The sequence below is a fragment of the Branchiostoma belcheri genome, unplaced genomic scaffold (assembly GCF_001625305.1).
Source record: "Branchiostoma belcheri isolate BF01 breed outbred unplaced genomic scaffold, Haploidv18h27 scaffold31, whole genome shotgun sequence".
NCBI lineage: Eukaryota > Metazoa > Chordata > Leptocardii > Amphioxiformes > Branchiostomatidae > Branchiostoma > Branchiostoma belcheri.
The window spans coordinates 2,768,651-2,787,317 of NW_017803921.1; the positions used below are offsets into that span (position 1 = coordinate 2,768,651).

At 37.3% G+C, this 18,667-nt stretch overlaps 2 protein-coding genes across 4 annotated transcripts in view; one reads left to right on the forward strand and one right to left on the reverse strand.

Moving 5' to 3' along the window:
• Positions 1-987: 987 nt before the first annotated feature.
• The window catches only part of LOC109474567 (aladin-like), a 42,479-nt gene continuing 24,799 nt past the window's right edge, over positions 988-18,667 (reverse strand). For both annotated transcript variants that reach the window (XM_019774899.1, XM_019774900.1), the window contains exons 9-16: positions 3,756-3,880; positions 3,249-3,309; positions 2,996-3,086; positions 2,664-2,757; positions 2,200-2,267; positions 1,874-1,955; positions 1,634-1,718; positions 988-1,134 (exon numbers count right to left, since the gene is read on the reverse strand). In XM_019774899.1, the coding sequence (XP_019630458.1) occupies positions 1,006-1,134; positions 1,634-1,718; positions 1,874-1,955; positions 2,200-2,267; positions 2,664-2,757; positions 2,996-3,086; positions 3,249-3,309; positions 3,756-3,880 (735 nt within the window). In that variant the 3' untranslated portion in view covers positions 988-1,005. The remainder of the gene's footprint in view (positions 1,135-1,633; positions 1,719-1,873; positions 1,956-2,199; positions 2,268-2,663; positions 2,758-2,995; positions 3,087-3,248; positions 3,310-3,755; positions 3,881-18,667) is intronic.
• Positions 14,241-18,667, forward strand: part of LOC109474528 (eukaryotic translation initiation factor 4 gamma-like) — a 23,132-nt gene continuing 18,705 nt past the window's right edge. Inside the window, exon 1 of one of the 2 annotated variants that reach the window (XM_019774840.1) lies at positions 14,241-14,261. The gene's annotated coding sequence lies outside the window, so the exon portion shown is untranslated. Of the gene's footprint in view, positions 14,262-15,538; positions 15,781-18,667 lie in introns of those variants that run through there. The other variant, XM_019774838.1, reaches the window with a different exon arrangement.

Sequence of the window (18,667 nt, forward strand, 5' to 3'; positions counted from 1 at the left end):
TGAGTCAGACACACTGGGAAGTCCCGCGTACATGTAATACACTAGCCCCGTTGAGAACAATTTACCCATAATCCTCAGGGGGTAGAAACAGGTGGAAATCCCGGATGACGTAATGCTTCTTCGCGACCTTTGTACACTTGAACTTTACGGACAGAAGGTCTTATACAGTTTTTGTTATAACTCTGCTTCCAGAGGTTTGAAAGTGTTTGTGCTCAGGCGTATGTTAGTCACACAAGTTACACAACGTAAAAGGGAATAGGCACTTAACGTAGTTTCGGTAGTAGTATAGCAGGAACATTTAAGTTCACATGCTGAAGGGGGACATTTATAAAATTAAACGGTGAGTTTAGTTCGGTAGAGGAAGAGTGATGATAAGATATTTGATTTGTATGGTGAGATATGATGGATATGATAACTTCTTTCATTTGTGATTCAGTTTCATAAAATGTACTTGTGTCAAACTTCTCACTATAATCATGTACATGCATGCATACTGAATAAAATGCAACACTCCAGCCAAAGAATGTTTTGTAAGAAGAGAAATGGGTGGGTTTATTCTCAAATACACCATTGGCCTACATTACCCTTTAGTATGACAAATAGAAGCATGATTTCATTCCAAATATAATGCAATTTTATTACATCAGAATGTATAAAAAGATATGATAGCAGTCCAACTTTATTGAATGGTCTACAATATTTGGTCAAACTCCTTTTAGTATGTGTACTACATGTACAATGTATATGTGGGCATTTTGACAAATAATAATTGCAATAAGACATACACTTTACACTCATACATATTGTAATGTTCATATCTAGGTACAGGTAGAAACCAAAATGACTTGATAATCCTTGGTAATCTTGTAATAAGTATTGCAAAAATAACATACCGGTATAACATGTTTTGTGATACACATTTTTGTATTTTTGCTCTATGAATGGTGTCTTCCATTACTCCTAGTTCATAAAATGACAAGGTTTTCAGCCTGATTTGACCACTTTTCATTGCTGAGAAAACATCTGTCCTGTGAAGACAGTCCCGTTGCCAAAACCGTTCCGAGGGATTCTGTTGACGTCATCGGAGGGCACGAACATCAGCGGAATGAAAGACAGCTTCCCATTGGACCAGCACTGAAATACAGAAATATGATCACTGCTACCAGTAAGATTGCAAATGATGAACAGAACAATACATAGATCTTTGGTATGATACCTACATGTTTCACTTAACAGAAGCAGCTACAAGTTTACACTGAAAGAAATTTCTACAAATGTAACATCTGTGTCCATAATATCACCAGGGTCCGTAATATCGCCACCTTGAGAAATAGTGTGCTTAAAGATATTTTTACAGCAACATACTTTTGGTATGCACTCCTGCACACCTCAAATGTACATACCTAGGGTATGTTGCAGTAAAAATATCTTTAAGCACACTTTTTCTCAAGGTGGCGATATTATGGACTATGGTGATATTATGGACACAGCTGTTACACAAAAGAAAGAATTGTGTTGTGTTGATAAAACTGCTGCAGCTACAAGTTATCTTCTGATACCTACTTCACAAAATATATTTGTTCTGATTAGTATTCAACTTAGCAACAGTAAGTGTTGCTTGTTGTTGACTTACCACAGCCAGCAGTGCTCCTGACTCAAAGTTCTCCTGAAAACTGATCAGCTCTGGTGACACGCCAGGCTCTCCTCGGATAAAACCACTGCCAAGAAAAGGGGGTTACAGCATGGTCATTCTACATGTAGTCTCACATTAGTCAGCTTGCAGTGTGAAATCACTATCATTGTTACAGCATGTACATGTACATGTACATTGGAAGGACTTCCATGTACTTCCAGAAACTACCGTGGGACTCACCATGGCATGATCTCCAGTACAGGGTGCAGTCTGGTGCGAAACAGAGCTATCAGCTGGGAGGTGGTGCCCTTCTCTGGGTCAGCTGGACATGGAGGTATCAAACAACACATGCATTGACACTCACAATAATAACTGATCCAACCAAATATTTCAAAAGAAATTTAGTGATAAAGTTCCAACTATGGAAGTGAGAAAAGAAAGTGATCTTGATCCAGTTTTAGCTCACTGAAGAGTCTTACTGGTCATGTCAGAGTAGATGTATGTAATGTTCAGAATTTACTGATGAAAGATCAAATGAAGAGTATCATAACTAAATGCTTGCTAACCTGTAAACAAGACAGCCAGCCTTTCTCCTGTAGGGTCCCACACCATGGAGTGTACACTCCCTCCCACACTGCAAGGACAGCAAGGAACACATCAATACAGACTCAAGAAAAGCTGTCTGAAAACTTGAAAGACATGTACAGTGGGCAAACGTGGGGGAAAAAATGTACAATAAAGGTCTTCATTATTTACTAATAATTATGTACTCTAAGTGCTTTGAGAGTAATGCCATTTATGATGAGAATTTTTTTCAAACCTTGCTATTGTTCTACTAAAACCAATTTAAGAATGCATGTTAGGTTTGCCCCACAATCAATGTACAGTTAACTTACAGTTACTGTGATGAAAACCAGTAATCAAAGGCAGTGCTTTGGTTTCTTAATATGTGTGGCAGACTACATATATTGGATGTGTTATGTACAATCAGCTGTGACTATCTTATGTAAAAGAAAGTGCAGTAACTCACTTTAAGACTTCTTCCTCCACCTCCAGAGTAACCTGGGAGAGGTCCACACAGACTACTGCTGACTTGGAGCCTGCCTTTACTGATGTCACCACATCTGTACAGATTATAGGGAACAAAGAACACAATTAATGAATTACAAGGGGAAAACCTAAACATAAACAATGTAAAAAAAATGCAGGTTATTATAACCTACAGGTTATTCAAATGCTTTGAGTCTTGTTACAAATCATACATTCTGATACAAACTACAATAAACAATGTAGTTGCAATGTAAAAGTTGTATGTTACAACAAACTAGGTAAATTGCTAGAGAAGAAAGGATGACACCACACCTGCATCTCTAGGGAATGTGATGGAGTAGATGACAGGCTCGTCTGCCACTGTGAAGAGTAAAACAGCGCCATCTGGACTCCAGCAGGAGGACTGCAGCAAAATGATTGGTACATGTATTTCAGGGAAAACATTGTTTATACAAGCAAGTTTGATTGATTGAATCCCCTTATTCATAGCATGACACTTAACTCTTTTGTATCGATTTTGGAATCTCAAATAATTTTTGTTATACACAACATAATTGCTCCTGACCTGGCATCTTCCGGCCAGGTTAGTCCATCTCTCACAAGTCCAGGTTTCTGTCTCCCAAACCCTGTGTGAAGAATTTATTGATCATCACAATGCTTATTTAAGTCTACAACTGGAACTGTCATTCCATACCAGTCTGCTAGGTGGCACCCAGTACGTAGGTAAGATTATGGAATGCTTAGATTATTGATTGACAGTGTTACTGACAGTAGCTCCCATTAACTATTAAATTAATTCATCTGCCTGTTATACAATGTACATATCCCCCACTTTGAAAAAAAACAACGTATGAGAAATCTCTAGTGCAGTGCTTCAGGTATGTACAGTTTAGATGTGTATAAGAGTGTATTACAATGTACATGTACATTTGGAGGCATTGCATTAATATTGGAGATCCCTTCAGATGTGTTTTTCAGGGTGGCAGATATATGTGACCCACACGAATTAAGGCATTATGCTCACTGAAGAGTATTAACACTTAGTTGACCTCGAAATATGTAGAACACTTACCTTAAGAGTGAAGAAGGTGTGGCAGCGAACAGTTTGTTCCCATCAGGTGACCACTTGAGTAAGGACACACCTCCACCCCCCACCCTCCTCAGGGGAACACCTGTCTCCGTGGAAACTGACCAGATCTGGGGAGAAAACGGCATGTTTTAACATATCACTAAACTTTATCAGATCAACCAATAAAATTATAAATGGATGCTTGAAGATTTACAATTTTGTTTACCGAAGGAAAACATACTGTTTTTGCAACGTTTCTTCTTCTCCAAACAGTGACCTCCGAACCAGACGTCTTTCACCATGGTAACTGGTGTTGGGTTACATAATGTTGCAATTTTATAGTAGGAGGGACTTAGACTTCTGTCACTATGTATGTGAATTATTAGACAGATTTCCTTATCCAGAATAGTTTTCATTTTGCCACCCTGAAATTACACAGGATGCCTTTAAAGAAAAACCCTAAAATGTCTGGCTTGACTCTGGGGAAATCTGTGATATACCCCAGACCTTCACCACTCCCACTTATCATTCAGGTGTTTCATTGTCCCTGATACGATCTCATTAACACCATATGCCAGACCTGTCCTACTGTGACAACCAGGCAGTGAGTTCTATCAATTTTACATCACAGACCGAGCCTGAAATTAGATGTTTCCACCAGCAGACAGCTGTCAGGTGTGATCGATGACCAAATCTCCTCACTGTTCCACTACATGGAATTCTTGTCTGCAGTGTTCAAGCCAGCCTGAATACGTTTTTCTGTCATCTCAATTTTGTTGATCACCCATAGTTTGCAGAGGATACATTTCAGACCCTAGCATCAGTACCACAGTAACTGTAATGTAATTGTAATGTACACCATACAACTGTTAGTTGCATAGCTGGTTTACATCATTAATTGTAACTCGTTCAAAGGAATATTATCAATAATTTTTACTTCATAAAAGATAAAGGCAGCAAAGCAATACATTTATTATTAAAGTTACATGTAAATCCAAATTTCTGAAAGACTGTAGAAGGCTCTGCATGTTCTTGGTATTAACCCTTGAACTTAACTTGTGAGAAATCAAAAATATGTAGTAAACACCAAGTACCCCATACATAGCCTCACATAGCCCAGAGAAATAAGCCTATTATGAATAAATCATGAGCAGCCAAGCAAAACAGACAATAACCTCTCATTCCCTTGTTACTTTGCCAAAACCCCCATAGGGCTATAATGAGCAGACTGTACTCCATTTGGTAGGAAAAAATATAGGACATTACAAAAACATGGGACAAAATCACAATGTCCTACTAGTACCTTCCTTTATAATATATTAACAGACATTACAGCATACGGTCAGGACTATGAAAATATCAGGGGAAAAGCAATTTGCTATAGAGAAGGTATCATAAGCTTGAAACCCCCTATTTTATCAACATTGGCACAGCCCATATTCATGCCACAGAATTAATGATGTCTACACCCAGCATAATCGTTGACAGGCCGGTATATGGAATGATGTCATCATGTCCACTGGTGACGGTGTGTGTGCGGGGCCAAAACAGCCGCAAAACAACACAGCGAGACATGGCTACTCCTGACTCCATCCTAACATTTACTGTCCAGTTATTATAACCATCATCATAGGAACATTTTTTCTTCAAGGCTGTGTGATCAGGTAAGTCTTCTTGGTTTCTGATATGCCCTGAAAGCTAGGATGTTGAGCCTGTAAGGCTTCTGGTAGTACACAGTTTTGTGCAAGTTGATGGTATAGTTGAATATCAATCATTAGAGACCCGTGTTCAAAACCACATCAATGGCGTCTGTGTTATATGAATAGCACAACCTGTGACAGTCTAATGTTTTGGTAACACGGTCAGTCACATGACTGAATCAGAGAACCAAGGCTTGTATCAACCAGAAATTTCTCACTCAAATTTGTAGAATAATGAATTAAAGCCTTTCTCTCAAGGTCTTCCAGGGTATCAATTGTGAATATTTCCCCACATACTTATCAGTTGCCTTATAAATTATCCAACATTTCGTGCATTTATTGTTTGCTTTGTGAATGAATAAGAGGGAGAATTTTGACCTAACCCTGTAATTTATCATAACGTTTTCAGAACCTGTCATAGAATGCATCAATAACGATTTTCACCGTACAGCTAGGGGTGAGGGAGATATGGCATAATTGATACCGGAGACAAACACCTGCAGTCCATAGCTAATTTGATTATCAAAAGGATGACTTCAGATCATAGCAACCACAGCTGGCAGTTTCACCCTGCCAAAGTCAGGCTTGATCACAACATCAGCTTCCATTTGCAAGAAGTCTAAGTAAATGGACAGGTTTTCTACATGGTTACAATAATCATGGCTGTAAAATCAAATTTTGACTAGACTGAGAAACAATTAACGATGTTAGGGGGCTTGATCTAATGATGAATGGTGCATCTAATTAATGTCAAACCATGAAGTCTTGTGAAGGCATCTTAGTCATCATGATATTTCTGTTAAAATTAAACTAAAGGTAACATAACGTCATAAGGCCACACCAAAAAAAAAACAGGTATCCTCTGATAGCCCCAAAAGCTATGAAAAGCCATTATGTCAACATACAATGTATCAGGCTGGTTAATAAATTCAAATATTGAATTTCAAACTTTTTATCAAACCAAGGCATTGATAGATGGAAAACTGTAACAGCTATAGAAAGACAAGAGCTTTTGTCAACTCTTTGGGCTAAAATAATAAAATGAGCATTTTTCAGTTGATTGAACCTGAATCTTTTTCTTTTCTTTTGCAAATCAGAAAAAAATGAAGCGGGCGAATCTGAGAACCAATTGATTAAATTGTTGTGGCCTGACCATCTTGATATTTGGTGGCTGCAGAGGCTATTTAGTAGGTTTTCCAGTACCATATCACTATCAAGGCTGCATCAGTCTTCCTTCACGTCACGGCTGATAAAGATAATTGAAGCCACAAGGCCAAAGAGACAGTCTATCTCTTATCTGAAATGGATTCTGGTGGTGCTATCTACAAGTTAAGTTTGGCCAGAATGTATAAACAGATGTTCTAGCCAGCATCTCTTCTTGTTACTCTCTAACGATCCCTGCTTTCTGTCATTTGACATAATTTTGCCACTCATGACAGACAAAAATTTTGCCTAATGCATCATTTTGGACCGACAAAAATCGGTGTGCAAAGATATGAAAAGAGATATCATAAATTCTAACTACGCTTAATATATACCAGCAAAACTAACAGCTCAAAATGCAGGAAATAGAAAATGTAGCATTTCAGAGAGTCATTAAGATTTGAATACTTTCCTGAGGGAGCATGCCCCTCTTGGCCCCACTTACAGTGAAGGCACAGTCAAACAAAATTGAGCTGACAGAAAAAGAAATTCAGGCTTGCTAGCACACTGAGCAGGCATATCAAAGCTTGCTCTTGGCTATGGAGACATTGATGAATGTAGTCATATAGCCGAAGGATATGGCAGTCACTGGATGAATGAGTATTTGATGTAGCCTGCTAGCCACAGGTAAGCTCTGGGGATGGAGAATTTGATCAAGGTTGTCTGTAGAATGTAAACATTATATCCAACCCTGCCGGATTCTAGAATGATGTATGAATGCTAAGGATTACATACATGCATATATATATAGGACAGACCTTCTCTTTTTGTTATCTTTTCTCATGAATTTTGGCTTCAAGGTTGAACGATACTTATGGGTCTGATTCATGGTTTGTGTGGGTTCTGTATCTGTATAGGTATAGCCAGTATAACTGCCCTATGGGGGGTTATACTGGCTTGGGACCAAGTATATAGTATAATCTTAACTTTTAGTTATTAGATGATTCGATAACTGTGAATGTTTCCCATTATACGGAAGAAATAAATGACTAAAATGTAATATTTGTATGGATATTCTAAGACATTCTAGTATAAATCTTCATGTTGACATCAAATGTAAAATTTTAAATTTACTGGAAAACCTGATATGGTCCACTGGTGCCAGTGGCTATTGCTTGTCTTAGAGCTTTATATAATCTTAGACAAGAAGATAGCTCAATGTCGGTCTATCTGAGACATGCAGTAAGAAGTTATATTTCACATGGTCTAAGCTTTACATGATAAACTGCTATGCCTCCTGTCCCTGTTCCTAAATCTCACATGTAAGCACAGTAGCAGACACTTGTCTACGCTCTTACTTACATCTAGGACAAGGACATATGAAGGACACAAGCCTGTATGATACAGTGTATCAAAATCCATTTTACTCCCATCGGATTAGCCGTAGGACGTCAAGACATTTTTCTGTGTCTGATGATTACTATGGGGGTTTCTTGAACACCATACAACACATAAAATATGACCTTACGAAGGATTTATGGGTTAGATGATGGTTGGTAAGGGTCTGGGATTTCTGATGGATAAAATAAGAGATGGCACGTCAATACTACTACAGGGGACGGTCTTTAGAAGGTTATAGGCCATCTGGCTTTTGGACTTTCTACAATTTATGACTCTGTTTTATACAGTTTTATATGGCAGTGCAGAATGGAAACATACCAGTTTAACAGTGCTAGTGATTTTTATGCAGAATTGAAACACAGCATAACATACATGTCTGAGGTGTCAAATACTGCACATACTATATATATTTTTTCTTATGCCACCTTTTACCTAAATCGAGATATAATGAATGAATGAATGAAAGACCTTTATTGTACATTTATGCTCTTACAAGCTAAGTACAGGTCATGAATAAAGCATAAGTAACAAAATTACAGCAATATCTTATCAAAACTACATATTAATGTTAGCTACCATGTGCATGTTCAACTTCTTCTTGCTTCTTAAAACAATTGTAGATATATGAGCATATGGAGCTAATGATACATGGCTTGTCTGGTTTCATAAGGAATACAAGTTTTCTTTTCTATCTAAATGTCTGAAGTTATATATGGAAACTGCACGTTTCTGTACCATTTCCTGTCTCATCCTTTTTACAGCAACACACTATAATATTCTCCATATAAGAACCACACCTCTTCCCAATTTCCAGGAGAATGACAAATAACCGTGCCCTATGGATGTGACACATAACCTTAGTTCTTCCTGTTATCTGTGCTCACAAACCGGCCAGTGGGTTCCAGTCTCCTGAAGATGAATCCACCAGAGCTCTGGGGAGAACTGTTTAACAAAGGGTCTTCTCAGACTGGCAATTTGTCCTGATCAACTGCACTGTGTTGGTGGGAATTTTGAACCAATATCCAGTTCTTTACACCGTCTTGCCACTAGAGGCTGCCACCTCTGAACAGGCAAACATTTGACAGATTGCTCAATGAATTTCAAAGAACATTTGTATGGTTGTATGCTGTACTTTCTAATAATAAAATAGGATCATACAAATCCAAATTTCAATCTGGCAAAGGCCACTGGATGATCACAGTCTATTGGAAAGGGGGCCTTAGTAAGAATAGTCATAGTAATAGACATCTTGAAATTTATAGTTTCTGACAGTACAATATGTACAATATTACATGTGAGCAGAAGAGTTTGTAAGAAAAATTGATGTCATAAGCTAGACAGGTGGTAGCTCTGAGTCATCTCAGATTTGAGTCACCTCATATGTGAGTCAGAAAAAAATTGTCAAATTGATACTGTAAATCACTTGATGTTTGCGGTCTGAGTAAAAAAGGACAGTTTCGCAAAATTATATGCTTGGGGTGTCGGCAGGTGCAGCAAAAAGAAATTTGGCAAATTACGGAAGTATTGTAGACTGCGAAAACTGTGGTGAACATTTTTATTTTACAGTTTACACTATACATTCACACTATATGACTCACATGATGAAAAAGATATGACAATTTATATGTGACTCTTATAAATATACCATTAATGCAAATGAATCTTAAGTTAAAGTTTAAGAAATGCATCTACATGGGTTATCTATCAGGCAATACTAATGTCTTTGACTAATGTTATTATATTAGAATAACATCTTGATCCAATAGAAGAAATCAAATGCAATCAGATTGTTTTGTGGTAAATGAAATAAGTTACGGAATCAGTATTGATAAAAACTGGTGTATTGACAGATAACATTATGTAGACTTCCCATCACAAGCAAGACTTAGTAATGTCTTATTCATTTCTGCAATAGAACATAAATTATTGTGGTAAATAATAAGATTCATAATGATGATACCTGCTCTTGTAGTCAGTAGATATATGTTAGGTCTTACAGTGTAGTCCAGGGAAATATGTTCTATGCTAACAAAATAAAATCCCTATGATCCAGCAAATATGTCTTCCTTTGGAACAGACTTTGGTATGCCAAGTGCAGTACAAGCAAATAACTCACTCACTCACTAAGGAATGAAAGAAATTATTATAGAAGAACAAGAAAATCAAATTATAACTGGGTAATATCACACTGCAGCTCATGTATTGCTTCAGAGATGTCATCTACCTGAACTTATTTGGGATAAAAATTAAAGGTATCCAGTACAATTTCAGGGGGACAAAAAAAATTTTCTGGATGGGAACATCTGTCTGACCTTGATATTTTACTGTCATTTCTTAGCATATTTTCATCATCGTTAACGTACTTGAAGCATTTGAAATAGTCCAGAAACAAACTTGTAAAAAATTCTGTTCATTTTTAGGTACAGCCCAGAAATTGGTAGAACCAGCCTACAAACCATTTTCCATCAGTGACATCACATTTTTGGCACACAGATACCAATATGCTATTGATTCCATTTACCACATTAAAAGAATGACCAGAAAATTGACCTTGAAAATCCAATTTTGCAACCCTCAAATTATATTGGATGCCTTTGGACTTAAAAATCAACTTGACATGTTTGTAGTGAATATATGAATCATCAGCATAATTCAGACTGACTATATCAGTTCATTATCTGTGATTCTGTATTTTATGATCACAATAATAAACTCCACCCATCAGACTCCTTCCAATTATACGTCAGCTCTAATTGACAGTGTGATAAAGTAGGTAGCCTAGTAGTAGGTAAAAAGGTGTTCTGCTATGTAGATATTTTTACTTTAGGAAATAAAATCTCACATAATAATTATATTATTTGTCAATATGACCCAAGAGACAGATAGTTAGATATGGAGATATTTAGAATGGAAATAACCATTTAATCATATAGCTGTATAACTTTTATAAGTTTGAGCATTAAATAATTTATTGCTGCCATAATATCATAATGACATGTTTGTAAAGTTGGGCAATAGTACATGAATTTTATGACTAGAATGGTGCATACAACTGTTTTCAAATCTGAAACTTAAAAAATATATATCATGTAGTCCAGAATTCTTTTACAATGTTTACAACTAAGTCCCCTCAAATTATGCTGACAATTATTTGGAAATGGAACTGATCCAAGTTGATTTTGGAGGTCAGGGTATTATCACGTCAAAGAGATTTCAGCGGTTATTAAATGTCATATTAATATGGTACAGAGCCAGACCCTGACATTGATCTGGTGGGAGCAGCTGATTACATTGTAACAGGTGCCATCACAGTTTCTACTCTTCAATGAGCACGACGGCAGAACGTACTACACCTGCGCAGAACCTTAGAATTTTGCGGTTTTCGTTGGATGTTTGGTCAGAAATTTTGCCTGTTGCAGATGACATCTTTTCCGACACAACATTTGGAAACTACAGATGGGATGTTAACAGTATATGCGCGAATACGACCTTATATGAGACGTTCTGCTGAAGTGCTATGCACAATACATTTACAGGTTTCGTGCAGGTGCAGTACGTTCTGCCAACATGCTCCTTCAATGGACATTAGAACTTGAGTAGTTACCATTATTGGTTAGCAGTGTGTGTTTATTGTACGTTGTTAAAGAAAGAAACATAAAAGACCATGTAGATGTATAGATTTTGTGCCTAGAAGTACATTACTCAACATTTATTGGGGAAGCAACTTTTGATACAAAAGCTGTCAAGAATATGCCAGACACTCAAATGAAATTTACAGTTTTATCTAAAGAAGAATTGTAAAAAATGAGATTGCAAAGTTAATGTTGCTGTGTGAACAAATAGAAATTTTTTAAAGTGGAACTAGCAATTTCACCCTCCACTGAAGTATGAAAAATGTTATGAATGAATCATTAGCCATACAGCAATAACCATGGAACTCCTAGGGCAATAACTAAAAAATCTATATTCTATGTTCGCCTTGTTGCTAACAGAACTTGAAAAGAATGAACCAAGGAGGAATCTGTGGCACCTATTGGTGGGCCTTGGCTGGTTTTGAAAGCATTATGTTAAACCTATTCGTAGAAATCATTGAATGTGTCAATGAAATTTGAGAGACTTTCGTTTTGCTCTCAATATTAAGAATATACATTGTAACTATTTGTAAGTATATTTTTTTCACAGCCTGTATCTACATGTATGAAGAAAATACTCTATACTAGACTTGCTCTGAGACTGGTGAATTTCTATCGAAGGAAAGATGTACTATGATGAGACCAAAACTTATTACAACATCTTCCAAAAAATTTGAAACACAGAGTATATTAGCAACTGATAATTTTGTTATGATAAATAATTCTATGACGGTTGACAGTGTCATCTCTTGAGGCACTATGTCAGGTCACAAGCCTTTGAATCCAAGTCCCTTGACAACCACATCCATCTTGTAATACTGTTGTGTATTGCAATATCTCCACCACATTGATCTTGATAATGCCCTGGGACTTTTCCTGCTGGAAGGCCCAACGTAATAATCAAGCTGCTCTAGGAGGGTTCGTAACCTAACCCTGCAGTCTTATCCTGTCATGTCTCGAGACTTGTGAGACAATTAAGACATTATTAAAGGTGACCTTTAAGAGAGGACACCAACCTCACCTCAGGCAGATAGGGTAGATTAGGGAAGTGTGGGATTAGAAAACGGGCATTTGTTAGAGACCAATGTGGCTTTGTTATTCTACCAATAGAGATGACAAGACCCTAGAGCTCCACATACAAAACATTGGGGCAAGAGGGTCGTCCAAAAATAGAACTTCGGCCATAGTTTTTATTTTGCGCGTACTTGAACTTCAATGGGTTTGACACGTCATACAATACCCAATTTCATACTACAGTGCCAGTGGTGACTGAAGGACATACATGGTAAGGAATTCTAATTTGGCTTTGACGTTATCCTTACAATGATTGTTAAAAGGTATGACCAGGTTTAGATACAGAAGCTCAGAGCCTTTTGTTCAAACGAACACTGAACATTGAAACTCTTTCCATGTTAAAAATACAGTCTAATTCATTTTCATTGTTACAGTATCAAAACTTCATGCATAATTCAAAACTGTAAAGGTTCTCAAGATAATTTCTTTTGCCTTAAAAATTTTTGAAGCACCTGTATGCATGCAGTTCACCCACATTCCAACAGGACATCATGTAATTACACAGCTTTCTTTGGTAGCCCAAGGACTTTTTTATTTAGACGTCCTTGGGTAAGTAACCATACTGGCTATTACAGGTATACCACAAACCCCTCGTGTTAGCCTCTGGGAAATGTCCCACGACCTGGTGAACCTTGTGCTTACCTGTGTTGAATTGATCAGTCACCCCACTAGACAGCTATTAGCATGCCTAGGAGGCCTTCTACATGTAACTGCACATAGATGCACAGACTAGATTCAGTACACATTTCTTTTGGAAATCTATTGAAACTAACAAGGCCACATTATCCAAAAGTACACAAAATTTTCAATTCTTTAGATTTCATATGTTCAAAAGTTTGTGGGAAGGTCTCGGATTGGTCTTTTAAAATAGAGAAGTCGTGATCCAGCTAGGTGCGAAACACTAAATACCACAAGTATTCAAAACATGTCTATCTAATAGTTCTCCTTGAATTGTTGGAATGAAACATACCAACCTTAATTATATTTGGTTCTTAAGTTACTGGTGTAGCAAAAGAAAGAAAGGAAATATCCAGAAGTGTCATTAGCAAGTTGTGAATGGTCTGAGAAAAACCCAAAACCCAACGTCATCTATTTTGGGAGCCACATGCACTCAAATTCAAAATCCTTTACGAAAAAAACTTACATTGCAATTTTGTCATCATTTCGATACTCGAAGTTCAAGCTTTTAAAGTAGCCGAGAAATGAGCTATAAGAGGACTTGCATTGGCCTTTAAAATTGATTAGAATTCCTTGATAATTACACACAATTAAAAATGTTCTGCCTGTAACCTTACCATAAAAACAATTGCTTGTAGACAACATGCTTATGCTGAAGACTTCACATAGAAATGAGCTCAGAGTGTCCCATACCTGTCTACAAGCTATCCCACTGGGCAGTTTGTTAACTTAATCCCTGTGTGAATTCCCTCACAATCTGATAAGCACTTCATTTCACACCAGGGGGACCTTCCAGGCAAGAAAAGAAGATAATTAAAGATAGTGGGAAGCCCTTCACAAAAGGAAGCCCTGAGTTGGATGTAATCTTCAACCCCCAACAGGTAGAGTCATGAATAATCCTTCAATTTGGTTTGTCTACTACATTGTACATGTGGTTATTTCTTACCTGAGTAAGAGGAAGAAGTGTGTTTCAAATGTTGGTGCAAAGTTCCTGATACCTTTCTAGACTTAAGTGGATTTTTTCACATTATCTGTAGTAACTGGTTTCCCTTCTGGGTTCTTTCCTGGTTCAGACTCAAGGGAATTTACTGTTATTCACAACTTGTTCGTGGTTTTGCAGTCACTTCTGTAACTTATCACACCATGGACAAATAGAGTCTTAAATTTGACGACTTTCTTTTTTCTGCATGTGCCGCCACTGCGAAATATTATCATCAGTTCAAATTATATAGAAGCAGATAGCATGGTATGGGAGCTATGTTGTCCTTGACAATAATAATTAGCTACTAGGACATTTTATACTAAACAAGAACAACTCTAACACTACATGATCTCACTACTAAACATTCTGTTGATCACACATAGTTTCCACAGGTGTGAAGTCCCAGGCTGAAATTGAAAACAGGGCTTCTTAACACAAGGGATAGAAGATACATCATTATCTGTAAAACACAAACCTGTCTTTCCTCATACTTTTGACAATTAATGCCATAGAGGACAATTTAATAATAGGTGTGAAGAGTTAGATGATAACACTTTTGTATGCAAAAATTTAGCTGCTGAGCAAGAATGACCAAAGGGTTATACATGAATATATTCATGAAAATTACTGGAAAATATAATGAGAGTCTTCTTTTTTAGCCTAGTTGCAAGTTCATTGAAAGGTCAGTTCTTGTGACCCTTAGTTAGTGGTGAACTATGACCACTCACTGTATGGGTCAGAAAAACAACCTACAGGTCTTCTAAACATGTCATTTCCTGGATACAAACAGAAAACAGCTTATGCAAATCAAGGAGGTTTAAAAAAAGCTTCTTGTGTAAATCTAGCCTGTTGTCTGCACCAATATACACAAAGGGATTCTCCCCTTCAAATGCATGCGGCACAGATAACCACCATCTTTGTCTGTTCTTATGGAGAAAACCTGTTAATTAGGATGGAACCATTTGGGGGGGAAATGGGAGATCATATTCAAGAATAATTCAAGCAAAATACACAATATGGTTCATACTAAAGTCAAATTACTCTCTTGGTGTTTTTGCAAAGACCAAAACATTAAATGCAGAAAAAGACAATGACATTCACAGCTACATCAATAAAACATTTTAATGTATCCTCCCTTTCGTAAGAACCACATGGTAGGTTCCAGAATACCAGGTGTGTCAGTACTATCAGTAGCAACAGTACTGCTACTGACACAGGACTGTGTTACCCTCTGGTAGTGTCTTCTAGACAACCTGTGGCCACATGTGGGCAGACCTTGTGAAATGAGGTCATGTGTTGACCTAGATGTTAGCATGTGATCAGACACACTGGCTGTTTTTCTACTCATCTGGGATAGTTGGATAGCTGCATCGGCTTTGTGTGTGCATGTGTTCCCATAATTGTTGTGACTTACACAGGTGAGTTCTCATACCTTCTCAAGTTAAAATGTCAACATAATTCTGTGTACATGAGTACTGAAAGTTGGAGGAGACAGTCATCTGCTGACCAAAACTGCACATGCTCAGGATCCGGAATCTTAATCTAAAAACTGTAATAGATCTAGAAGACAGAAGTAGACACTCTGTTCAGTCTGAAACATTGATGTTCAAAAAGATTATCAACATACATTCATAGTTTCCTTCAATCATTGTCATCATTAGGTATCACTAGAATACGGAGACCTGCCCAATGCATATAGCATTATAATCTTACTCTCAGATTTTGAAGCCTAAATTATTTGAAAGCCTCCGCTATCAATCTAGGTCATCAGTTTGTTTTTCATGATACATTCCCTCCTATGATTTTGAGAAGAGTTTGAGTTTGAGTTTACAAAGGGTTCAACAGTTCAAATAGTTATTGAAGTCTTCTTTACTTGAAGCTTCTTTGTAGCTTGTTTGATTTTTTTTCTGAGCAGCTAGAACTTGTCAGCGAATGCTTGGCATTTCCCACAGACTTTGCTGAACCAATTTCCAATTATTTACCTGCAGACAACATTTACTGTGCAAAGACTTCCTTGTCCACCAGATCCATAAGTGATTTGTCACGGTGGTGAAGCTTGGGGAATTCAGGCTTCAGTTGTTTTGATAGGATTTCTCCTCTCTGGCCTATCCGGTTACATCCCTGATATGAGATGTTGTCTGTGGATTCTAGTTTCAACTGATAAGAAAACTAAACAGTTCATTAATTTCTTGCTTAAGAACTACAAAAATTATATTACAAGTTTTTACAACCTATCACTGCAAAAAACTGAAAATTTCAGGAAAGGGAAAATGTTCAGTGACAAGGATGTTGTGGACATTGATATAAACACTGATCTGTTCTATATCTTAAAAGTGCATGATCTGTTCTTGAAACAATATTGTCTTCTATCTTGAAGACTAACATGTAAGTAACATGTAGTTTTTAATGCTACTGTACTGACTAATGTTAACTTCCCAAAAAATAAGACGAAGTCCTTAACATCAAAACATACATTTTCCCTTCTCAATGAGCTTTAGAACATTACAGACACTTGACCTAATTTCTGTTCTACACTACAGAAGGAAGCACTTTGTAGTGTGGGTTTTTCTTTGTGTTGTCCTAGGCTTTGTATAACAATGTTGGGTCCTCTACTGTATTGTTTGTTACTTCAAAGCACGACAAGGTGCACCATACTGTTTGCTACAATGGGGATTCCACTCAATATAAAATCCCTCAGATGCCCCATGTACCTGGGAGCATATGGGGAAGGGACTATTATGGATTTGTAAAAAAAAATGACTTATAACAATATAAAAAAATTCAATTTATTACTTGATGTACAGAAACTTCAATGTACATGATATCATGATTCCTGTATCAAAGTATTTGAAGTAAAAGTTCTGTGACTTCATTTCTGGACATTTTTTCACATCATAGTGCACAAAAACCCCTTTAATATGTGCCAGTGATCCTTGTACACTCTTGATAATGTAACAACACAGTGAATCTGCTATCTAACGTTATATATCATTATGACTGATATATATGTATATGAGGACTGGGCAAAATCAACGTTTTTTTTTAAATGATGGCATTCTCTGCACACCCCCATGTCCCAAATAGAACAGTCCTCATTCCATGCAATGTTTCTAAAACACAGTTCTGGGCATACCTGCATGTGTTTTCCCCCAGGAGGGCTGTATGTAAACCCAGGTATTGTACCACCCCTCCCTTCCCCTTTGCTTGCATGACAGCCCTGTCGGTATAATGTAGCCTTGCCATTGGTTGGATTGATGTGTTTCGCCTCGGGATATAACTGAGGGCACCTCTGCTATCTTACAACAATCGTCAGTATCCACACAATCGCCGTATCTTTCCTGACTCCTACATGTAGGTGGGATTGCTAGGCTTATAGGATTCAATTTCTGCTGGTAAGTTTCAACAGCCTCTCCTCTACTATGTGTATAAGACTCATTTCTCTTCAAGTAGTTTACCGGTAGACCACAAATTCTGTAAGGACAGATGCCTTTGTGTGCTTACCGTTACGTATGTTTACATGTACAAATGTAATTTGAAAATTGCGGCTTATGCAGGAAGTGTTTGGGCCAGGAAATTTCTGTGCTAACTGTTCAGGATGTTACAGGGGATTTCTGGCAGTAGAGACTATAATTCACTTTACGTTCACGGTAGCAAAATTTCATGGTCAAAGAAAAATAGAGGTGTTCATGCAACCATATATTCAAAGTGGTGATAGTTGCACTGGAAAAAGAAAGTTGGCGATTGATTTGTTAGCTGTAAATGATAAGTTTGTGGTACAGAAGTACTAGTAGCTGTGTAAGCTGTTAACATAAAAGTACATTGACAAAAATCAGGCATTACAGTATTCTCACAGCAGACTAGTACACTCTGTGTCTGTAGATGTTAAGTCATGTGGGAATAACGGATGGCCATGTGGGTAGAACACATGACCTCACGCCCATGTATAACCTGTAGGAATGGAGAATTATTACAGATAAGGGGGACGTTAGGTTAGAAAGTATTGATCAAGGATGAGCACAGATGTTTCCAAGTGATAAGCTCCCAACATTCATTCTGATGCCACTTGCTGGGGCGATACCGTTAATGCATTTGGTACCAGATTGTAATCTCAATCTACCTTTAACGATCAACGTACCAAATATCACAACAGGAATGTAAACATGCTTGATGACTAAAGTGTGAATCAAAGCTGCAATATATAAGGTTTAGTAGATAATAGATAAGTTATGTTTTAAGTATAGAGAAATTTATATTCCTTATAGTCTTCGATAAACCAACTCTAACTAATCATACGCAGCCACCTAC